General features: G+C 42.1%; 2 protein-coding genes across 5 annotated transcripts in view; both read right to left on the bottom strand.

Moving 5' to 3' along the window:
- Positions 1-2,394: 2,394 nt before the first annotated feature.
- Positions 2,395-5,167, bottom strand: cd74a (CD74 molecule, major histocompatibility complex, class II invariant chain a). Its single transcript, XM_085906637.1, is given in 4 exon segments — positions 2,395-2,614; positions 2,616-2,692; positions 2,911-2,973; positions 5,050-5,167. Coding segments are annotated over 4 exon segments (429 nt in total). The 3' UTR covers positions 2,395-2,443.
- Positions 3,758-24,848, bottom strand: part of LOC147060887 (bifunctional heparan sulfate N-deacetylase/N-sulfotransferase 1-like) — a 43,750-nt gene continuing 22,659 nt past the window's right edge. Inside the window, exons 1-17 of one of the 4 annotated variants that reach the window (XM_085937044.1) lie at positions 21,199-21,721; positions 19,386-19,484; positions 14,911-15,163; positions 14,190-14,789; positions 12,453-12,935; positions 11,604-11,691; positions 11,161-11,315; positions 10,471-10,656; positions 9,329-9,457; positions 8,553-8,735; positions 8,195-8,291; positions 7,770-7,893; positions 6,398-6,572; positions 6,096-6,266; positions 5,857-5,966; positions 5,629-5,731; positions 3,758-5,442 (exon numbers count right to left, since the gene is read on the bottom strand). In XM_085937044.1, the coding sequence (XP_085793170.1) occupies positions 5,323-5,442; positions 5,629-5,731; positions 5,857-5,966; positions 6,096-6,266; positions 6,398-6,572; positions 7,770-7,893; positions 8,195-8,291; positions 8,553-8,735; positions 9,329-9,457; positions 10,471-10,656; positions 11,161-11,315; positions 11,604-11,691; positions 12,453-12,935; positions 14,190-14,789; positions 14,911-14,916 (2,730 nt within the window). In that variant the 5' untranslated portion in view covers positions 14,917-15,163; positions 19,386-19,484; positions 21,199-21,721 and the 3' untranslated portion in view covers positions 3,758-5,322. Of the gene's footprint in view, positions 5,443-5,628; positions 5,732-5,856; positions 5,967-6,095; positions 6,267-6,397; positions 6,573-7,769; positions 7,894-8,194; positions 8,292-8,552; positions 8,736-9,328; positions 9,458-10,470; positions 10,657-11,160; positions 11,316-11,603; positions 11,692-12,452; positions 12,936-14,189; positions 14,790-14,910; positions 15,164-19,385; positions 19,485-21,198; positions 21,722-24,848 lie in introns of those variants that run through there. The other 3 variants (XM_085937037.1, XM_085937054.1, XM_085937028.1) reach the window with 3 other exon arrangements.

Genomic DNA, 24,848 nt, shown 5'->3' on the forward strand with positions numbered 1-24,848 from the left:
TGACATGTAGTCCAAACTTTGTCCATCCTTATTAATGAGCGTGCACTCTGTACCTTTTGAGATGAAAGACATTATACACACACATAAATCGAACTGCATACATCCATTTTTTTATTGTTTGTTCTTGTAGCAAGCATTCGTTATGCTCTGTGTTGCGTTGACTTTATTTTGATTAGGTTGAGTTTTGTTTCTTCATGTCTTGTCTCGCCTGTTGGATTGTTGTCTCTGCCTGTGCTCATCAGCCCCGTGTCAACCAACTAGCTCACCTTGTCCAGGTGGTGTCATTTGTTGTTTCGACACTTTGCTTATACTGTAGTTTCTTCCGATCTTTGTCAGTTCATTGATAATGTTGCACATTTTTCCCCAAAGTGTCAATACAGTTTTTGTTATTATTGTAGACTCGCTGGGGTATCCTTGGAAACCTCATCACCCCCCCCCCCCCCATGGGAAAACTATCTTTGCTCCACCATTGTTCCCCAGTCTTACCTTCCTGGTTCCCTACATCCTAGATCGGTCATCAGCCAAACACAGGAATGAACCTAACCTACATCTTTTTGAAATGTGAGATGAGAACAACCTCACACAAATATGGAAGTATGGTGAGAATAGGTGATCCCCGGTGCTAAGTTTTAAACTCAGAACCTTAGAAGTGCGTGAATCACAATTTCACCATACTGCAGCACATTTAATGCGCTTCCAGTAATGTAGGGTTACATTGTGAAAACAAGCCTTACCTGGTATTGGATTTAGTACAATTCCTACCTTCACTCCTTCACCATTCCTCATTATCACCTGTAGAAGAAATAAAGGTCACTGGAGGGTTAACAGGGAGAAAAAAAATCTGCTATTTTTCAACAAAAGAATGAGTACTCACAGGGTCTTTTATGCCCATGGAGACCATGTTCCGTTTATGTTTGCTGCTTCGCTAGTAGATTTGGATTATATTACACTCTGCTAAATTATTAAGGGCACAGAATGTACTTTCACTCAAAGTGTACAGTTACTAAGATGTAAAATAAAAGTCGAATTTAATAAAAGACTAAGGTACAGTCATTTCAGCCATCAAGTGTACAGTAATTGGCTTTAAATAATTGGAAAAGGCAGTGATAAAAGTAGAGGACAATTCTGCTTGTACATCATTTCTGCCCTGTTTCAAAACTACAATGTGGTAGTTGGTTTATCTCAAGCTAACTGTCAATTTCATGGTTTAAAGAAATAAAAAAAAAAAATGCAACTAAAAAGGGTTCATTTCACACCCCACGTAAGTCTTACCTAGTGTCAGTGCAGGAAATTTAAAAAAGTCCAATAGATGTTATTGTTCCAACGGTTTGTAGGCTAACAAATTAAATAAACAACTTGAATTTCAAAATGGCAAATACTTTATTGACTTCAGTGTTGGCATTCACATTGATGAAGACTTTTGTATTTTATAATATTTAACCAACCAGAATTTTTTTTTTTTTTTTGCATTGAGTCCTGGCCAAGAGGCAGCATAGTTCAGCAAAGAAACAAAGATGTTATTTATTTATTCATTTATTATTATTTATTTATTTAAGAATTTGAATTCAGCTATCATTGAATACATGTCACCCAGAGGTGACAAAAAGTTACAAACATGGACTGAAAATTGCTCCTTCTTTTATGTTGTCATTATTTACAGCGTGGAAAGATTGCTGAGTACTTAGACAATTAGTTCAATTGAGAGTTGAAATTCAAAGCTTGCAATAGTGTAACGCTAGAGTTATCTGCTCCCAGCACTTCTCAGGCTTATACAACAAGACATGTGACTTAAGTGTTAACGTGATCCACAAAGAGCATCTGTCTGGCTTGTAAGATTTGTCTGCTTTGCCGAGTTGGAGATATGATTTCAGGAAGGGGGTTGATTAAAATTCTAACTACAAAGTGCAACTTCTTGAACTTTTGGAATAAATTCAGTAGTTGTAGCATGTGCTAAGCAAGCTCCATGTCCGTCCCAATGAAAGAGGAACATTAGTTCTTTGTTTAACCAAAGAGTCTTGTCACCTTATGTAGTGAAAGTGGAGGGGAGAGATTGTTGTCCTAATGAAACCAACCGTGGGGGACATTAGATGAAAATGGCGTGGAGAACCCCCAAAAACTCTATGCGTAATAAGCAATTATATATGTATTCCCACTACAGCAGTAAGCTAGTTTCATTCCAGTATATGAAGTGATGTGTCAGTTGAAGATGAAGAAATAAGCAGCTCTTGCCTTCCCTTCAAACTGTAAAAGAGGGGAAGAAAACATTAAACAGACTATATTAAAATATTATATCATATTGAAATAATTTTGAAAAGTATCAATGTAGTAAACGTGTTAATTATTACACAAGGTAATAATCATGGGATAATCATCATCATTAGCTTAAGTGAACAGGATAAAAAAAAAGATCTATTTCAACTGATTGCATTTCTGGCAGACAGTCTCACATTGATTTACGAGTCCTAAAATAATCATCTACAGTACCTGTCTGGCATTTGGGGCGGCCTTTTGTGGAGGTGCCCGCGATGGCGGCACCACTGTCAACATCCACGCACCAGCAGATGTCAAAGGCATCCCAGCACTGAATGGCTTCATAGCGACCCTTCAAGTCGCACACAGGACGGACGGAACGAATCCAGTTGGCTGCTTTTAACCTCTGCGCGCATTTGACATTTGGTCTTTGTGGAGGATCCTAAATGGAAGATAAAAAAAAACAACAATGCTAAAATATAAAGTTTCTCTGTTGATTGGAATGCAGACAGGTTATGTTGATCTAGGACTGTGTCCAGTCGCACACCGATTGAGAATTTTTGGCCTTTGCTCGACTATTCTTGAAGACATTCCACTGCTAAATCCTCACATGCTGGAGTGAAGATTCTTTGCAGAGAAAGTTGGAGTAGTGATGCTCACCTGTAGGAGTTGGAGGCTTCTGTTGGGACATGTGGAAGATTATCCAGTTGCGCAACCAAGATTCTTAGTAAGAGCGAAGCTATAATTGGTCAGTTTAGAAGTAAGTGCATCACTTGCTGGAAAAGGAAGGAAATTCCCAAAGTTGACTTGCCCCTCCATTCATCTCAGCCGAATTTGTCGTAAAAATGAATACTAGTAACAGCACGTGGATGAAAACGCACATTTTAACAACAAGCAAGTTATTTGGGAATATAAGGCCTGCGTTTTTGTGATTACATTAAATGTTGTTTTTTCCTCATTTGCAGTTCGGCCAAGAAATACGTTTTTTTGGGGGGGCTTTTCTCATCCATCCATCCATCCATCCATCCATCCATCCATCCATCCATCCATCCATCCATCCATCCCTGAGTGTTTATCCCCATTCTTGGATGAGCTGGAACCTTTCGTCAACGACTGGACAAAAGATGAGGTACAATCTAGCAATCTCTCCCTACTGTTTAAACCAATTAACCATCTAAAATAAAATCTTAAATGAGGTCCAACATCATGACCTAATCTTAATAAAGTACATCTTGTACTAGTGACAGACCTCACATGTAGCACAAACTGATTAAAAACAAAAAAAAACAAGCGGCCCAACATCATGACGAAAAAAATGTGTGTCTCTCTCCTGTTATCAGCATTTTATCATGACAATCATGACGCTTTAGTGTTAAGCGGAAGGAATGGGATGGGCTTTTCTCTCTCTGCACTTTTTTTCAGCTCCACGCAATCTAATACTAAAAAAGAATTTCACAGCAACAAGACAGAAGTGAAAAAATGCAGCAGGGAAGGAAAAAAACATCCCTATTGTGAAAAATACAGTGGTGTTTTATTTGCAAATTAAAAAGCACCGACAATATTAGTTACACTGTAAAAATTATTGACAACAATTACAAATCTTTATCATACAGTCCAGGATATTATTAGTACCATCATTGCTGTTATGTGTTATCACGTTAATACTTTATATGGAGACAACAGTTGGCAGTGAGAGGACACCGGAGGAAAAAAATTGCGTTGAATTCCCCAACAGCACTGACGTTGCACACCAACGGAGGGCCAAACACATTCAAATAATTTAGGTCGACCAAAGGGGGGGGGGGGAGCCAGCTATGTACATTTACAGTCAAGAAACAGAAATGACTGCTGTGTGCATTTTTTTTTTTTTTATCTTACGTCAGAACCTTGTACAAAACTATTGCAGTAAGAGCAGCTTTTTGTTTTCTGTTTTTGACATCTAGTTGCAATGATAACACCTTCAAACCCCAAAACAAAACATTTCTGTCGGGTACGGCGCCGCTGGGGCTATTGTGAGGTTTGCCTTGACAACTTGACACATTTTCCAAGGAGACATCTTTTTACACTCCGTCGCTGACTAATTTATGACGTGAAATGGGGAAAAAATGAAAAGAAAAGCGTGGGAAACCTTGTTCTTTACACTGAGTCTCTGACAGAGAGCTAGCTTATGATCTTCACAGACTGGACTTGTTAACCAAATGCTCATGTGCTATAATCCAGTTAGACGTATGTTGAGTACCGTTAAATATTGTGCTTTCGACAAAAGTCCATCACTCCCCGCTTCGCCCATTCAGTGGTCAAGTGACGGCACGCAGCAGTTTGACGTCTCTGCATTCGGCCTGAAGAAGGAATCTGATGTTTCGTTTCGGTACATTCTACGAGTATCACGACTACAGAACAATGTCTGAGTAAATCAAAACAAAACAAAAAGTTTAAAAAAAATAAAATAAACATTTAAATGGTAATAGTCCATGGAGATTATGTCCTGGCATTTGTGAAGGAAATTCCAAGATTCTAGCAAGGCCTATCAAAAAAGGCTACAACATGCAGCCAGATGTCCAAACGTCCTTATGTTTCAAAAGGCATTTACAACAAATGTGTTTTTTTTGTCCTTCAGCGTAAAGTTCTGTGCTTTACACAGCAGCACGTTGGCGCTGGGTTCCAGAACTGAAACGGTGAAGACTGAACCTGAAACTCAGCCTTCGCACGCGGCACATTGTTGCTCTTTTTTTTCCAGTTCATGTGTGGAAGAGACGGTTCGACCACGGTGGGACGGGGGTGAGCGAGCAAGAGAGGTACCTTCCTCATCATCACGCTTCCTCTTCAGGATTTTGAGGTCCTGATTCGTCACACTGAAAGGTTCACGGGTGCTCCGAGAGACGAGCGCTCCATTTGTGAATCCTCTTGTCCACTTCATGGACCATCACAGAATGTTGTTACGTTTTGACTTCCAGCTGGACATCACATCATCACTTCATTATCAAGTAACGTTCTCCTTGAAAGTGCGTGGTGGTGGCGGCGCAGAGGCGTGTCGAACGTTGTTGGACTACTATGCTCTCCCTGGTTGGGCTGCTACCTGGTGTGGACCATCTCCTCTCTGAGCCAGCTGGGGAGCGGTTGGCCCATTTTGTACAGCAGCTTTGACAGCTCAATGTTATGATCCCTGTAGTAATCCGTGAGGAACGTCAACGACTGAAAGAGAGCGGGGAGATAGTAGATATGAAACGGGACTGCCTAAATCTTGAAGACATTTTCTCAAAAAAAAAAAAAGAGATGGACCGAATTCCAAAATCCGGTAAGTTGTTTTGTGTGGCTTCTGCCACACAGAGACTTAATAGACTGGCGTGATAATAAAAGCAATCATTAAAATAGTCATACCTCAGGGTCCATGTCAGGATACCGGCGTCCTTTACTCTTCCCCAGACACTTTGTCTTCCCACCCTCGAGCAGCTGGCACCAGTACCCCTTTTTGGGATCAAATCTGCATCAGACAAAAAACCACATCATTCAAGCATGAATATGTCCCCTACACCTTGAAGACAATAAATGGCGGCAATTGATCAGCATTCCAGAAAAGGCTTGGAGGTCCAGCAGGTGCATACTCACGCTAGAATCTTGTGGTAATTGATGACGTTAGTTAAGCCTAGGAACTTCTGGATTTTATCCATAACGGAGGCAGGCTCAGTTTTCAGCATCTCCCCATCCAAGACCAGCAGCTGGGGAAGATGACGCAAACATTTTAGAGGAGGAAAGTCATCTCTCTTTGTGCACCATAAAAAAGGAGAGAGAGAAAAAAAAAAAGGGGGGGGGGTTCTTTCGCTCAGGCTGCCTGACTCAATACATACCTGGCTGGAATGGTAGTAGTTGAGCCAGCGCTCCAGGTGCACAGCGTACCGGCCTGGTGCCAAACATCGATTCTGGAGGATCCGGAGACTGGGCGGACTGTCGGGGCCGGCAGTGATGACATGATGAAATGAGTATTTCAACGCAATTTGATCATCGTGGGCTCTTTGGTGCTGCGAAATGTATCGTTTCATTAGAAGTCGCGCAAAGATGCCACAAATGTTTGTCATAGAAGCAAAAAGCTGCTCAGGTGTTGAAATGTGTACCGGCTCTAATGAGGCGCGAGCTCTTCGGGATTACCCACCTGGTACCAAGAGTACGCTCTGTCGGCTGGGTTGATGAAGATGGCGATGATTTTGGCTTTGGGCAGGAGCGCCGCGGCCCTCTGAGCAGTCACGTCCGAATCAAAGTAGTTTGCACTCTTCTCAAAGTAGTAGTCAGAGCTAGCATTGGAGGGCAGGGGGAAGTACTCCATATACCTGACAGCACACAAACACTCAGACTTAATGGCGGTCACAGTTGGTCAGGTGCAATTTGCTCTCCGTGGATGTGGCCGCCGTTGTTCTCTGCACACATGGTTTGACGCCCACACAAAGTATCACGATGCAGAGGGGAAAGGCTTCGCAAATCCTGAATTCTCTTTCACGCTGTTCTCGTTCAACCTTTTGAAATTCCACGTGCATGCGCGGCTACGGGCGGATCATATCAATATCAATTAGCTGGGGGGTACCGTTCATTAATGGGTGTGTTTGTTGTGATCGTCGGTGGTATAAATTTACATTTCCAATGCACCGTTTGCAGAAAAATTCCCCCATGAATATTAGTCTGTTGTTTTAAATTATTTTCACAGTGAAATTTAAACATTTACTCAGAATCGCCGACCTGCTGTCTTCCCAATTACGTTGGACTGAATGATTTTTTTTTTTAAAATACCAGGTTGCAATCATATTATCCTGCTTGGTGGCATATTACATTCGACGTGCTGTGGAACGTCTGTTCTTATTTTCAAAAGAACATATTTAAAGATAGCCAGAGGTTCATTATTTCAGAAGCAGACATTTATATTTTACATTATACAGGCACTTTTCGGGATTTAGAATCAATCAATTGAATATTTGACACTATTAGACAATGCTTCCCAAAATCCTTGTTTTGCTTGACATTTTCGTTTTTACAAATAGATGTTGATGGTGAAATCAAACTGTCTTCTACTGCTAATTAAAAAAGAATAGAAAAGGCTGAAACTTTATTCTGTGTAAATCCAAAACTCAGTCAATAAAAATAATCTGAATAATAAAAAACAATGGCTGACAATAGGGGGAACTCCGCTTTAAAAATGACAGAGTTAAAAAGATGTCGCTGTCAAATGACATGATTGTTTTGGAATGCATCCGAAGTGTGCGTGTAACTGCAGCAACGACACTTGTCACATCTTCCGCCTCCTCAGCTTAATTTAGCTCGTCTCCGACTTATCAAGCTCGCCTCGCAGTCGAGATATGTCATTTAATCATAGCTCCTTGGAACCAAAATGCCACAAGTATGACTACTTCACTATTAGATGGGGGTTTGGCACCATCTTGTGGCATCTTAAGGGCATTTCAGAAAGAGCACAAAACAAAAAGCAAATAGGTGAACAATCTATGACTTTGCATTGTGGCCTAAGTGTGCTTTCATACCAATCAATGCCTCTGTAGTAGTTGTGGCCATTGAAGAACTGAATCTCTTCAAAAGTCTCCTTGCTGGGGTAGTTACTGGTCAGGTCGGGGTGCATGCTAAGGAACAGGTAGAGCGCTGTTGTGCCTGAGAGGCCGGAAAGAGACAAAATGCAGTTGACAGCGGGGAGGGGGAAAAAAAAAAAAGAGCAAGAAAAGAGGATTAAGCAAGGACAAATCCAATTACTTTGTACCTCGTACAGTGAAGACTGACACTCGTGTTGTGGAAACTGCATAACTGAGCAAAAAAAAATCCTTAATAACAAACCAGAGCCCATTGAAGAAGCAATATCTAATTTCCTGAGAACTACTTTTAGGGCTAACCGACTGGATGGCACAGCATCAATTTCCCTGTAACCTGCAGGGGGGGATGAAGTATAGCTTCTCACCTGTCTTCTGAGGCCCAATGACAAGTAGCTTGGGGAAGCGGTCACAGGTTTTTTCCTTGGACCAGATGTCTTTATGCCTTTTGTCTTCACATGGATCCTGTAACAATAAAACACAATAGGATGCATAAATAAATAACAAAGAAAAAAATAAAGTCAAATGGGAATAATGAAAGGGAATATGTAAAAGCTGCCTTCCAATCAACTACCAAATTGTTTTTGACGAAATGTAACCAATGTAAAACAAAACCGCCAACAAATATCATTTGAGTAAGCTTACGAAAGCATAAGTGAAAGTCTAAAGTGGCTTTATAAAGACAAAATTAGAAAAAACAATCTCAAATTAGTATTGTGTTCTTACCTGCCAGAGTGGATCTCTCTCAGATGGGAACAGGCTGAAGTATTTCTGGGCCAGCTGCACTGGCGGGAGGGTCTGCATTTTTAGATTTGTCCAGGTCTTGACAAACATTGTTAGGCTTTTAAAGGTGTACAGGCCAAGACGGTCATTTCCGTAATTGGACAAATGGGTCATGAAGATGCTGATCTATTGGGAGAGAAGCTGCTGTCAGAATTGAAGCTTTAACAGCACGATAAAGAACTATTGTTAAGGATCGAAAGGAACGGCCAAAGTGACAAAACACTTGGACTCTAATAAAAGGATGATAGAATGAAAAAAGTGATGAACTTTTGCGAGCTCTGACACTAAAATAGATTTCAAAACACAATACTCAATATTCAACACGATCGTCGCAAAATACTTTGCTTGGAGATCAATTGTGGTCAGAGAGGCCCCAATAGTGGACGAGACACCACAAGGACACAAACTGGAATTAATTTTCAGCATGACGTATGGCTGGAGAAGGCCAAACAGCTGGGACGTGATGGAAGACAGTAAAACATCAAATATGCAGCTGCTACTGCAACTTTTAGTACAAGCAGTAAATATGTGCGTGATTGGAGAAAGACGTGTACAGGTAACATTTGGAATAAACCAACAAAGATCTCAAGGCAAAGCACAAAGAGATGGCGCTGCGTGACTCATCGACGAGTCATCGGTCTGCCCCTTACTTAAATTCGGATGAACATCAGTAGTTATTTGCGCTCTATGTATCAAACAAAGGCTGTGTTTGGATTTACTGGGTTCAGCAGAACGGTGAGGAAGAGTTCTCCCCCGTTGATGATTTTGTCCAGTTCGTTGGGGCTGCCTGGGTAGTCTTTATAGAAGATGGTGTGTGTGAAAAGACCGCACGTCTGCCTGGGCAGCACCTGTGAGAACACACACGCGCACACAGAGTCAACAAAGCAAAAGGCGGAAATGAAATAAAAACCACACATGCACATACCAAATGCTAAAAACACACATCGTCAGCCCTCCGCTGAGACGAGGAGCCGTGCAGCGCAGACTCCTGGCACTTAGCCCATATATTGTTTGCTCCCAGTAACGTCCATATTATGCAGCTCGTCTAGCCAAAGCAAAGCGTTTATTCGCATCCATTGCCGATATGGAAATTGACGGGATTGCGTTTACACTTTGAAGTGTCTGGGGAACTGAATATCAATCATTGCTAAGCGGGGGGAGACGAGTACATTCAGACTATGTCAAGGACGGGGAGGACAGTGCAGAGACCACACAGACCCGCTTGAATGCCAAGACTACAAAGGAACTGGACTGAGGCTGCACAGTTTTCCATCAGCTATGAAGGTCATCCGGGGAGAAAAGTCGATAAGATTATGTTTTTGTTCCTTTTGATGGCAATTTATTCCGCTCAAATTCTTCTTTGGAAATTTGATACAGCAGACACACACACACACACACACACACACACACACACACACACAGAGTTGCGGTTTGGCATTCACAACTCCAACTATTCGCAGATGTACTATATTTCTATCCCAAATATTTGTGTTTTTTGTAATATGACAAACACAACAAAAGTCAATTTTTTTAAAAGAATTTTCTGGCAAAAAAGCAGTTTCAGGGGTATATATTGTGTATCTGCATCATTAGCTGTAAGCAGTTTCACGTGTTGCACGTCATGTATGCGAGGATAGTTGCAGTCCCTATCTTGCACAAATAGTGGATGTGTGTATGTGTGTGTGTGGGGGGGGGGCACTGTATTGAGCACAGGGACTGAGATAGATATATAATGCAAAATACGAGGGGGCGGTAGAGAAAAATAGCACATGCAAACGGTGAAGGAGAATGTTGATAGATGGTGAGACACCAGAGGTAACGACATAATGAGGCCTCATGGATGTCTGAAAAGTGCTCTTACGCTAATGCCGCTGTGAATAAAACCTCGGCGAAAGCGGGCCGGCTTGAGATGCGGGTACTCCTCGGTGCTCGTCACTTTGATGTTCCAAACCTTCTTCCAGGCGTCGTACAATTGCATGTGGACTGGGTAGACGCCTGAATGGTGCGGTGACACAGCATATCCCATGTTGATAGGTATTTCATACTCCTGGATGCCAAGGGAACAATAGAAGAGAAAGAGTTCAGGCAGGGGTGCACAAAATGATGCATCTTATTTGAGTAACCTCAATTATTATTATTTTTTTTTAAATTGGAAAATATTGAAAAGAAATATCAAAGAGCCATCTCTTTGCATGGTACCATGGACAAATTCACTGTATGTATTAAATACATACTAATTTGTGTGTTAGTTCCAATATACTATGCGTCTTAAGAAAAAGTTCCATGAGGCAAAATGTAAGAAACTAGCTGTTAAAAACAACACTGACGAGCAGCAAACAGGTTTGAAAGAACATCCTGGTGTATCTGGAGTCCTTCCAACTTACAGCTGCTTCGAAACAAAAGATGAGATCATGTCAAATCAAGTGTGTCCGACGAGTAAGTGAAAAGGTAAATACGAAATAATACTCAAGGAACCATCTTTTTTTTTTTTGTCAAGATTCCATCAAGATGTGTACTGCACCCTCCCTTTTTTTTTTCTTCTTCCACTTACCAGGGCAAACTTTTTGTTGAGCAGCATCTGCTCAGCCAGCACAGACTGGTTGTGGAAGAGATGGGGCTGCATGTGGCTCCACATGTGAGGGAACCACCAGAACTCCTTCACATAGGAAAGCAACAGGTCATCGCCCAGGTCTTCCTCTTCTGATCCTGGATATTCAAAGAGGGAGGAGGCGGGAGGTGAGCGTGCAGGGCGATGCAGTGTTAAAAATGTGTTGGTGGAAGAAAGAGGGAAGATGGAAAAGGGTGAGCCATTTAAGAAATGAATTGAGTCATAAGAGTTCAAATATTAGCGAGGCGGGGCGTAGATAAGAGTGTGTTAAAAAAAAAGACAGGGCGGAAAGGCGACGAAGGGGAATAAAAATATTATGTGCCTCAAATTCACAATCTCAAAGCGTTATTTTATTCAGTGTCAGCTTGTCACACGAGGAGCCTTACCAGCGTGAAAGAATTTTCCTGAGAAGCCCAGATTGAAGGTGAAGTTGGGAACATGGGTGCGCATCTCCCTCTGCGTCTCCAGCAGAGCCTGAGCACAGAGTGGGAGGAGAGGCGCGTGAGTGAGGAGTGAGCTGGTGTACGGGCACATTAATGAGGCGGCACAAAGACGACGACGCGCACGGGCGGGCCCACATGCATATTTCATCCTGGAGCTTGCTTTCAGTAAACATCCGCCAATCCCCTCTCCCTGCTGCCTCACTCTTCTCCTCCATTCTGTTTGATATTTAGCTCTCCTCTGATTTTGGCTGTTTGTTTCATTTGATCTGCTGGTTGAGACTCCCAGCGCACATCCGCTCGCACATTTCGCCATCTTGTCATGGTGTGATGTATTCCTAAAAGTTTGCTGCGGCGTCACCCACGAGGAAGCCTTGATGCATCCTCCTCATAACTTTTCCTACATCCTCTACCTCAACTTGTGAGGGGGGCCTGTTCCACAGCGAGGGGACACGAGTAAGGATCTTTTCAACATTCTTTCGATGTCTCCCGGCCCCTGAAATATTCATTGCTCTGGAGCTTCTGTGACTGTGCGAGCGTTGGGGCCTGTCAGCTTTGAGCGGCCTACAGGGACAAATGCATTCAAAAGGAAAAGTGGATGGAGAAGAGGAGCTGTCAATATCACTGGCACCGCATGCCTCTGTGAGGTAACTTTTTTTTTTTACCACAGCAAACAGATGGCTGACAACTACTGTGTGATACCATTTTAAAAAGCGAATTTAGTTTTATTCTGTGATAAAGTTGCTCCACTTTGAATGAGACGCACACACGCACACACAGTAGATACAAACTCACCTTTACATCAGGCACCTTCATGCGGGTGCCCTCTTTTCCCACAAAGATGTCATCCACATCTACCAGGATGTAGCGCTCCAGGGACAACGAGAGCCTCTTCCCGGTAAGAAAGGCCACGGCATCCACAAACACCAGCTTGTGAAGCCAGAAGACCAAGTTATTCCCAAACAGGACCCTCTGGATGCCATCGTGAAGGCCCAAGTCCTGCATCACCGACGGGAGCAGAGCAGCATTCTGTCCCATGGACGGAATGCTCTCCGCCGATTGAGTTTTGGCGAGCAACACTGGCTCGTACGTCGAGTGGTTGGATTGGAAGACGGTCCAGTCATCTCCAGGGAGAGGCCCGGGCAGCGGCTGTCCGGATCGGGTGATAAAGAGTAGGGGTGACTTGGGGTTAACCGAGCAGTCCTTTAGACCCAAGTTGGAGTGGAGAAAGAGTGGGAATCCTTTCAGCTGCGCACTCAACAGACTGTTCTCGTTGGCCTGAGAAAAAGAAGAGTGAAATCAAACCAATTCATTACAGGGCACAGTGATGAGGAGGGAAATGGATCGGCTATAATTCCCAGATTCCTCCCATCATGCGTGAAATAAGAGATGTCAGGCCTACCCAAATGTGAATGCACGAGGCAGCTTCTACCTGCTATGCTCAATCTGCTCTGATCTGAGACTGCAGACAAAATGAATAAGCCTCCCGCTGTGTCCTTTAACATTCAAAGGTTCAGCGCTTATTCTGTGAAACATTCCTATCCTAAAATCCCCATTCTCTTCAGTTGCTCTCATCCCTATTGCCTATTGGCTGCAAGCTTCCACTTGTACATTTGTCTTGAGGTCTTTTGGAGGCAACATGTATTTTACGACTCAGATATAGATATCCAGACTAAATCAGTTTTAGTGACAGGGTTTGTTTGCTCAGTTTATGTCATTTGCTAAGTACAAGTATTACGATTAGATTCAATATTTATTGGCAGCGTCTTGACAGGAACGTGCATGTAATTGTGCGTTTTGAATAAAATGAAAATCCTGGCATAGTGAGAAACGCTCCAGCATGTCCCTTCTAGTATTCCCATTATCCATGCATTTCGAAGCATGCAAGAACATGGTGTGTTATGTAATTGAATCCAACCCACTAACTCCCACTCTCGCGTAGCTGGATATTCACAAGAAGCACCAATTGGGCCTTCTGAAAATTGGAATGACTGTCGTTGTCATGCAGTAATATAGAATGACAAAAAACAACAACAAAAATATGTAATGTAATGTGATATGACAATACAGAATACTTGACTTAACTTGTTGGACTTTGACGCTCAAAAAAATAAATAAATATATATATATGTATGATATATATATATATATACACACACGTCTCTCCCTCTTATTGCCACGCTGCAGATGTGTGTGTGTGTGTGTGTGTGTGTGTGTGTGTGTGTGTGTGTGTGTGTGTCTGTGTGCGGATTAAGTTGTGAAAACTATACTCTTGGGGGGCTAATAGACTGGCGATTAAAGGGGAGAGTGAGACGGAGAGACAGAACCATATTTTAGGACAAAGTAAAAACGAGGAGTGATAAAACACGTGAAAGCGTGAAAGGGGACTAAGTGATATTGTAAACGAGCAGATTTTCCCCAACTCCCGTGAATCCCATCTGCTTTAAGATGGCACAGACAGATGGACAAGGCAGGAGGTGAAACTTCGATGGGGGTGTGGGGTGCGGGGGTAGTGAAGCTGTGTGTTCTAACCTTGAAGAAGCCAATGATGCCCACTCCATATTCCACACAGTACTTATCCAGCAGCTCTCGGTTCCACGCGTCCAGGTTAACGTACTTGAGAATGTTTTCGTAAATCACCAGTGTGAAACGTCCTCTCTCCTTGTCCGTCAATGTTGGCATGTCCCCTTTCCCGGGCGATATCTCAGTCCGGTACTGGAAGCGGCCATCCTCTAAAATGGCCACAATGTCCTGACCCAGTTGAGAATATTGACTTTCCACAAAGACCAGAACTACAGGATCTGTCCTGGCCCCGGCAGGATCCACCCCGGGGCCTCCAGAGACGCTACGCAGCGGTAAAAGTCGAGAGGGCGCGACCCTCAGGTCGTCCGAGTCGGCCGAAGCTCCCTCTGAACCAGGCACGCCCACTACTGATGGCTCTAGCTCCCGCTTGACGCCATAAAGGAAGTAGGCCGAGATGAAGACGCTGACAGTGCAGAAGAGAAAGAGGAGGAGGAGGGACATCTGCAGAGGGAGGAGACGGACCAGCCGACGGAGGCGGGTCACGCATCCCAGCATCGTCTCTTGCCGCACCGCTCCCCCCGCAGGAGGGTTGATAACGGTGAGCTGTGACTGTTCGCAAAAAAAAAAAAAAAAAAAATCAGTCTATTTTGGAACAAACCGCAAAAGGTGTTGAGGTGGCAGCTGTAGCAGCTACTGGAGAAAGAAATGAGATGGGTTCACGTTGACTTGCCCTCATTTTGCAATGCCGCTTATGTCACCATGGCAGAGAAGTGGAGGGGGCCTTGGATCACTGGTACACACTTCCGCCTCTGATGAAAAGCTGACAGGAAGAGTCAGTGGTGGGTAAAAATGATGGAAGACTCCATCACCTTCTCATCATGCGAGCTTCCCAACCATGTCCTGGCTAGGTTTTGATTAATATTCTTGATTGCAGAACAATTTCAGGAGACGAATGGGGTCACGTCATTCCAGCAGCAGAATATCTGCAAAACAAGACCACAAAAAAAAACAAAAAAAACATTTAACTATCCAGAACAGTATCACCTCATATAAAAATAATGACTTGGCATTCCTTTTTTTTTTTGTGTGGGTTTAAAGGTTTGTGGGAGACGTTTACACTGCCTGTGCCCGGACTCCAAAAGATTCACTCCACAATATTCGTGTGCTCACCTACACAACATTAAAGCGGTGCCAATTCCCCCCTACGCAGACACCCGACCTGTGTGCACTAAAGTAAACTCCCACAAAAAAGTGCAGCCTTCACATAATTAATATGCAGAGTCTAAGTGACATCAAAGACTCGAGGGCAGCAATTCCCGGTTCAGACTGCACGTTACAAAATATTTATAAAAGAGCTTTGCTGGTCAAATGAGATTGTTGAGCATCATTACCTTTCCATACAATAATCACAAACGCAATAACAAAAATATGAAGAAAAATCGACACACGCTTATCATTAAAAGAAACAACAATATTACCAGTTACAAGCAAAACCACAGAATTGATTTGACAAAACCATTATTGTTTGATGGGAACTTAATTAAAAATTGGTTCAGGTTAAAAGCAAGCCAACACAGCACAATGCGGCTCATCAGCTACAATCGATGCATTGATTTTGCAGCGACCTGGTGAAGCAAAACAACCCACAGATTATAAGAGGATTCTCGAAAGATAGCTATCATTTTACACAGCCTATTGGGTGTGGGAAATGGAACCGGCACACTTTCCATTTAAAGTGATCAAGGTCAACCTCTATGTTCTTTCCTGCCTCGAGGCTTGCAGCTAAGACTGCATCTCTCTCTGCAAGTGCAATCACACTTCTACCACAGAAAACAGAATTAGTTGTTTTTTTTTTTTTAAAAAAGTAAAAGCGGATATAAAATCAGTGCGCATTACCATATACCGTTTTGAATTAGTTGAAATTAATTAGGCAGTTTGTCTCAATCAAAGTTTAAAGAGCCTTAACAGATAACGGGAGATTTTTTACGCCACTCAAACGAAGCTAAATCGTCATTGCCTCCTAATCTTTAATTATTGATTAGCCATCCGTAACTCTAGAGCAAAATAAATTCTTCTTCACAAAGCAAATACAGTATCTTCTGATTGGTTCTTTGAACATTTGACAAAGACATAAAAGCAAGATTTTACATAGACAAAGATTTGTTTCCCCTTGAAGTTGAAGACCTGAACAGAAGACTAACTGCTTTCTTTTCCTTTATTTTTTTCATAAACAAAACAATGTCTTTGATGATTTCGCATGGCATTCCCAGAATCCTTTTCAAATGTTAAAATATTTATGGGCGAGAAGATGCAAGCAACATTAAAAACTAAGTAGGCGATGCAAATCAAATTCAATCCTGCCAAAACTGCCCTTTACAGCCCAACATTTTTTTATTTTTTTTTTTGCTCTGTAGTACTTTCACTGTGCACTACGTGTGAAGGGTTTGCCTTACTGCTCAGTCCAGGCGGCTGTTTCATCTAGAGTTTGTATTTATTTTTTTCACAGCCTGGCATTTCATTTAGCGCCGACACCAGCAACAACACACATTCAGTTTGAAAGTACCTAAATAAGATCAAACAGGCACCCGCACACCAGTCTCTGATCTTTAACCAAGTGTCAAACTTGGTTAATGAGTAACATGGAATTAAGTAACGATTGCAGAGAAAGAGAGAGAGAGAAGGTTATGCCATCGTGACTGTGTTGACATGGACTGCGAGCATTGTGAAAAACACACAGAGTCGGAACACACAACTCATTTTCCCCAAGTCACAGCCATTACATCCGTTTAGCGTTATTGACCTCCAGACAATGACGACCCAAGGAGAGTGGGTTAAAGGGAAAGCCCTGTGAAGTAACATGCTAAATTATAGTATAATGCATGAAAGAATGGAAGATTGGCTAATGGATCTCAAATTTTATTTATATGATTCCCACTGGTGAGAAAAATACCCAAATCTATGCATCGCGCTACCAAAACAATGGATGGAAAAAAATGTAGAGGAGGAATATATCCAAGTATAAATATTTGATGGGTGCCAGAGGACATATCCAATCCATACAAAAGAGCAGCCAAAAAGGTGGACAGAGACCAGAGTGCTGCCAAAGAGTCAGTCTTATGCCACGCACAAAGACGCAGATGGAGGAAAATGCGTATTAGCAAGCCAACATTTTTGTTCTCAAAAGATGCAAAGAGAGCACATTCGCAATCTGAGCCCTGTAATTGTGCACATTGCCTGACAATCACCATAAATAGAGGCAGACAGAGAGCTACACAGAAGAGGAGGGAGGGGTTGCTGCTGAGGTTGAGAAAACACAAGCGCGTCAATTTATAAAAAAAAAAAAAAAAAAAAATCTGCCCTCGAGGATTTGAAGGGCGAGGGTGACAGAAGGAAATGTTGGCACAAAGAAGCAGGTGATGGGGAGAGAGGCAAGACAAATGACTTCAGTCAGAGGAGAAGGCCGCTCTAACCTGCTCCCTTCCCTCTAACTCATGGGAAGTAGGCCAGAGTTACACAGCTCGATTAATGAGAAGTGATGAGGAAGAGGGAGATGGAGGATGGTCTTCAGCTGCAACAACTCAGAGTAAACAATGCAAGGTTTAACCATATGGAGCCTCTTCCCCCACCTGCTTACCATCACCGCCTTTCCAATTCTGTTAAAGTGTGAAGAAGGCCTTGTCAGGACAGGAGAGTTAGTGCATATAAATACAGTTATCTGGTTGATGATATTTGACAAAATATCAAAGGATTTCTACACCTCGGAGGCCAAATGAATCAAAATGGCTTGTTTTCTTCCTGCTCTGCCCGATCCAATCCACTGCCTTGCTGCTGACAGACAATTAACTACCGCGTTCACTCGCCACATGTCTTGGCAACCATTGTCCATAGGTCTCATTCAGGGGCACAGCGAATTGGGGGGGGGGCTGAATAGGACTGGCTCTGTGTCACTTAGTTCTGCCTTCCTTATTATTGGTGCTTATCCACCATTGTGACCATTATAGGCCTGGGTAATATGGCCTAAAACTCATCACATCATTATAAAGTTAATCCTTTCACTCTAATGATATGAGCCAGGGTGTAAAAGGTAATAAGGAAACATTTAGAAATGGGTTACTTAATTATGAAATTGTACAATTTCCTACTAAATGGGGCAGAAAATAGATTTATCCAAATTTGCATGAAAACAATCTGCTTTTTTTTTTCTTCTTCCATGTAATGAAATAAATTTAGCAAAACACATAATAGTCCCTAAAGCTAAATTCATTAAAGAAACAACACTGATACAAATATTCAATATATGTAATAAGGCCTTATATGAAGTATTAGTATGCCAGGAGTGTAATTACACAAATTGCTTTCAAAGGCTTAACATGGAAAGAATTAGAGGAAACAGTAAAATGATGTGACTATATCATACGATGTGATGTGGGCCATACGAGACCATTCATCAAAAGCACAAAACGTAAAAGCAATGATTGCACATTTGTATTCTGTCCACTCTTTGACATAATCAATTTTCAGCACATCTGCAACAACAAACATGCTGCCGATTTAATTTCTTTTTTAAGGTTACTTTCAGAAGCTTCACTTTCTTTTTTGTTATCAAGCCAGTTCTTGCATTCAGCAATATTGAATTTGAAATGTGCATTCAATTTCATACATTCACTGGGACTGCTGTGAAATAGGGTGGACATTGCGCCAAATTCCCACTTCTGCTTCCTATACCAATAGGAATGCACAACATAAGTCAGTAGATTCTGTTGAGCTGCAAATACTTCCACCGTTTAGTTGAGGCCGGAGCAGGAATGAACTTATTCAACAGCATGCATGCACTTTCAGATCATTTTGCCCTTTAAAACAATAAAATATCTTTGGTAATCATCATAACAATATTCTATGAGTGATTATGGAAAGACTAGGCAAGACGGGAAAATGCTTTCTGCAAAGACGGAGCTGAGCCTAAATGTATATTAGATTGAATCCTGTCAGATTCGATCAACGCAAAAAAAAACAACTCAAAAATAAAAGCTCATATGAGACCCTGCTATGGTGGCACATTCATAATTTCACTTTGTGGCGATAATTGGTGCCGAGATGAAAACAAAACAGAATCATTTTTGATGCTACTTAAGCCCCGGCGAGCTCAAGCAGAAGCTATACGGTCGGGAGGATGTGGAAATATCACGATAGTGTAAAATGGATTACCTCACAGTGGGAAAAGCTGAGTGGATGAGCTTTGTGGGTGATGGGAACACTGCGGCGAGGTAGAGATAGCGCAGTAGGGGTCATTAGGGAATGGAGGAGCTGAAAGGTGAAATGAAGACATTGCTCAACGGTATTACTCCCCTGGGAGTGGGAGGAGAGCCGTGAGAGGAAGCCAAACACCATCAATAACCTTGATAACCTCGATGCAATATGATAAGGGTACTCCATTAAGTTACAATAAGACATGTTCTTAGCATAAATTCCCACTCAAATCAGTTGTCTTAACTTTGCATTCGTTATTTGAAGCCCTATTTTTTTTCCTCTTTGGTTTATTTCGGCCAGCACATCATCAACATTCATTACAATTTCATTTAACGTCGTTATATGACTTGAAGTAATGACAAATGAACTGAGTTTTAACACATTTGGACACTCTGATTTGAATGCAACAGTAACAAGTTGAATCCATTTTGAAAGATTTGGAGTCACAATCTTGCAGGCACACCGGGCACCGTCCCCAGCACCGGGCACCACCGAGCGATCACAGCGAATCGTCTCCCATGCTGGTCTCCTGTCGCTTGTCCATTTTGTCAGCCTGTGTGACTTTTATGCACAATTATACACAGTTCCAAAGTGCCAAGCTTAACCAAGTCTCCTATAAATCAATTGCTGTTGATATGGAATTAACTTCTGTCATATTGATGAAGGCAAATGAAGCAACCTAGTTAGTCAGTCTGTTGTTGACTGAATCCAATCGTTCAACTGTCCCGTCACAAAATAAGTTTGACATGAATACAGTTCTACCTTATCAGGTCCACTGAGTCACTCATGCGCCATTCTCAACTTACAATCCTCATCCTTCTCTTTTCTTTACCACTTCCAACCTTTATCATCAGATAACATTGTAAAATCCTTGGTAAAGAATGTAATGTGATTTAACAGTCTACTAATAGATTGTTGTGGATATGCAGTGTTGGGACAATCGGCGTAGGAATGTTCTACTCAATTACTAGGTTAATTGTTACGAACAATTAACCCCTCCCTCCTCTTCTGTGTAGCATGTGAGGTATGCTACTTCACAGTCATTCCTGATGACTTCTTTGTGGCGTTTTGGGCGTGGCACGCGTCGAGGTGCCTTGCAAGGACACCTCCTGTCTGCCAGCCTTTAGGAACCTGTTGCATAGGCGCCATATAGGCTCCATACAAAAAAATGTTTCAGCCTCTGTGCGAACTAACTTGGCCAGCTTTTGCTTTTGCATCATATATAGGCACCGTGCAATAACACTTCTGCCTCTCCGTGGACTAAATTGATCTGCTACTCATCATAAACCAGGCCAGCCAAAACGGGAACAGGTTTATTCAGTTAAATGATCACTTATGCTTACATTTAAAAATGACACAAACTCTTTAAAGATTTCTGATAAATCCTCTCATCTCAAAACAGTCATCACAAAATAAATAACTGCTAGCAAATTCATCATATTATTGTTTTTTGTCAACAAAATTTGTGCAATTATTAATCCTCATCAATTATCTCCTCATTAAATCCCTAGCATTATAACCTATATGCACAAGGAAGACATTTACAATTCAAAGCATAAGGGGGAGCAAAACAGTATTTCAACTATTTCCTCATGAAAATCTTATAATTTCTCATTTAATGCTTCATTAATCACTAATTGTTGACTTGATTTCAGCCATAATCCAATCCCAATCAACTAATGCTGTGAAAATCTTTCAACAGAGCAAACCCCATCACACGTTTTAGACTCACCTTCGAAAAAGTATCAACGACTTGTCACCATACACTTACTTCAATGGGACAGCTTTAAGTTGTCAACGTTGGGTTTCCGGCTGCTCTGTTGTTTCAGTTTTTGGCAACTCGTTGCATCCAATCACACATTCGAATCTTCACACAGCACACCGTACGCACTTAACTTTAGGTCTATTAAGGATGGCTTCGATGTATTTCAAAGTTGCACTTCCCCTGTGCTGCCTTTTATCAAAGTCGACCTGATAGGAGGCGGGAACAAGTTTCATAAATGTTCGCGTGTGCGTGCCTTGACTAGTGCGCGCGTGTGTGTGTGTGTGTGTGTGTGTGTATGCGTGCGTGTCGCGTGTGTGTGTGTGTGTGTGTGTGTGTGTGTGTGTGTGTGTGTGTGTGTGCGTGCCTCTTTGTGTGTGCGCATCTTGACTGGTGAATGTGTGTGCGTGCCTCTTTGTGTGTGCGCATCATGACTGGTGAATGTGTGTACGTGTGTCTTTGTATGCAGGCGTGTCTTGTGTGTGTGTGTGTGTGTGTGTGTGTGTGTGTGTGTGTGTGTGTGTGTGTGTGTGTGTGTGTGTGTGTGTGTGCGCATGTGTTTGCGTGCATGTGGAGATACTAATGGGCAAGAATGCCGTCTTGTTTTAAAAAGTTACAAGTGTGTGTGTGTGTGTGTGTGTGTGTGTGTGTGTGTGTGTGTGTGTGTGTGTGTGTGTGTGTGTGTGTGTGTGTGTGTGTTTAAATAACATTTTTAAAATAATTCCACCACAATAAATAAAAAGGTACCACACATATTACACCATCCCCCCATTAGTTTACCATCACAGTCTATTTATAGACATGATGTGCCCCATTTACAGCCACGGGGAGACTCTATCTGTAGAGTAAAACATTTGCAAGAGGTAACCGCATTAGACGAAGCAATGGGAGTTCAAGAGCTCCTTAAGAGCTGAAATGAACGAGATCCCAATTGCCAACTGTCATGTCAAAATTATCTGCGCATTCATGTGATTACACAGAGGACAAATTAATTTGATGCAAAATGAGAACAGACTGAAGGCAAAAGAGAAATAATTGATCTCACTTTGAATGCGCTGCGGTGTGATTTAGGGTGTATTCAGACCAGATATGTCCTTTGTTGGTTTGGACCCAAAGTGGACTTTCATTTGGTGCGGTTCGTATTTTGCAGGCGAAGTATATTTTATAAACACACCCACTCTTGTGATGACCTGTGCTCCCATTGGACAGAAATGATGAAAGACAATAATTTTAAAAGGTGGGTTTCGGTCCATTTCTTTAATCCGCATCAGGATTTGTTTGCGTGTATTGACACCTGCAAAATGTTACAATCGAACCCTGGTCTTTTTAAAGTGGACCGAACAGTCAGGTCTGAATACAACCATTAATCTTTAGAGTGGCCTGGCAGACAGACCACTTTGACAACATTGGAAAACACAATTGACTGTCTTCATCGACATTGAAAGCTTGAAGTCAGGCGTATGGATGGTCTTGGATGTTTGAATTTACGCCAATGACATGTTTACATGTGGAAATTAAAGGATGAGCCGCAAGCAATGATTTTAACAGCTACCCGCCGCCTCCTCGACTTCCCACAAAGAATAAAATGTACCGTTTCAAGAAATGGAGCACACGCAATTGGATTTTCTGAGGGGGAAAATAGGCTTGTAGTGCTTTGGACAACCAACGCACACGGAGGTGGCGGCGGAAGAAGGAAGTTGTGGGCCATTTATCATTTTTTGTCAGTTGTGGTACCCGGAGGCAGGACGCTAGGGGGTTTTCATAAAAATTGTGTGTAGGTGGAATCAGCGCTGCGATTGCCGGGGGTTGGGGGGGGGAGAAGGCGGCAGTGAGGGAGTTAGATCGATGCTGGTGGGAGTGACTGTTTGCTCCCATTGTTTATCCACTGTCAACTTGTGATCCTGGTGAAGGACGGAGAGTGAGCATGGTGACCGGGTACAATGTCTCCACTGGGGCCCGGGGTTTTGAATGGTTCTCACCATGTAGACAACAGACATCACTCAGAGGTGAAAGTCATCCAGCTGGTGGACAAGACAAGTCTGTATGAGAGCGAGTAGGATAGGTGTGTGCAAGGAGCAATTAGAGATAGTAGTACTACTTGTTCATTTGGTAACGCCTAGCAATTTCTTGCAAATGTAGTCTGATGTCAATTCAACAAACTAGTTTGGTAACGCCTCGCAGGTTCTTGCAAATGCAGAATAAAGTCAATTCACAGCTTCTAAACAAGTGACATCTCTTCAATCAAAGCAGCAGAAATGTAGTGAAGGGTTATTAGCATTAGTTATCAGGGGTTATTAGCAATACATGTAAATAACTTACAATAAATTTCAAAGGCCACCCAGGCCATTTCAAATACAATTTCAGAGGAGGTAGATGTGGGTTTATATGTATTCATAGTACAGTGGAAGTCAACAACACATTCGGAAATCTTTGTCCCGGTTCTTGCTTCTGAAACTCACACAACTATTGTATACAAAAATATATGTAGTTCATTGTTTGACCATTGTTGTCGCTAGACTACAAGAGAGTAAACATGACAGTGGGAGCAACAATAGCGTTGAAAAAGGTGCTCACAAATATGAACGACGCGTTCGTGTGACGGACTTGACCATAAATTCATTTTTGACGAATAGCAAGGCAATAAAAACTGCTAGTGTTGCTGAGGGGGTTACGAGACAGACAAGTCCCAGTGAAAAAAAAGGGAAAGGGAAACACTGACGAAAATGCAACCACCAGATTTTTCTTATGGAAGGGGATTTCCCTTCCAAACAATGACCCCCCCCCCCCAGAATTTAGTATTTGCGACAAAACGTGCAAAGGTATGAATGAATGATTAAATGTAATTTACATGCGAAAGTAAGAAAAGAAGAAAGTTACAAAGCCCAAATAAATTACTAAAACAATCATATTAAGAGTAATTCATGGTTCAATGCTATTGAGAACACTGCAACTTCTCGTAATAATTTCTCAAAAATTCTCAAAAACCTTATTGTTGCTTTTTGACAAGAAAGGGTAAGTGAGGCTGCTTGTCATGTCACATATGAGTTTACATCGATTGAAGTGCCATCGCGCGTTTTTCGCTCGTCCAAACGCACGTCATATTTTGATAACGACTGTTTGTGGCGGCCAAATCCCCCCCCCCCCCATTTAAGTCTCGTTTTGGTGTGTTTAGAGGGGTTTTATTTTTAAGTCTAAGAAGAGAAAACCAAGAATCCTTGAACGAAAATGGACTGCCTTTAAAAACGCAGCATGGCACGTTCACAAAAACGTCCAAAATGAGCACAAGTTCATGAACTTTCGTTCATGTAACCTGTCCCGGTACAACAATGCTATGTAATGACAGATGAGAGCTGAACGTTTGATTTTGAAGACTTGATAATAGAATCAGTCCATATTCTGTTAACAATCAGCATGAGAGCTATGTAGGTCATGAATGATGATTGGCGTGAGTTATGTGTTTGCAGGAAATCTGACGGGGAGGGGAGGAACAACTTCATGGGAACAGAGAAGCTGTCGTCTCAAAGACACCCAGATAAAGCTGAAGCTGGATTTTTGTCGTAAAAAACATTTTCAAATGAGGTATCGCACAAAGCTGAATGACTAGTGCGTAAACATTATTGCTCGTGATTGGAAGCAAAAGACTAATAATTAAATGCAGA

Source organism: Syngnathus leptorhynchus, chromosome 2 (genome assembly GCF_054491065.1).
Source record: "Syngnathus leptorhynchus isolate UIUO chromosome 2, UIUO_Slep, whole genome shotgun sequence".
Classification (NCBI taxonomy): domain Eukaryota; kingdom Metazoa; phylum Chordata; class Actinopteri; order Syngnathiformes; family Syngnathidae; genus Syngnathus; species Syngnathus leptorhynchus.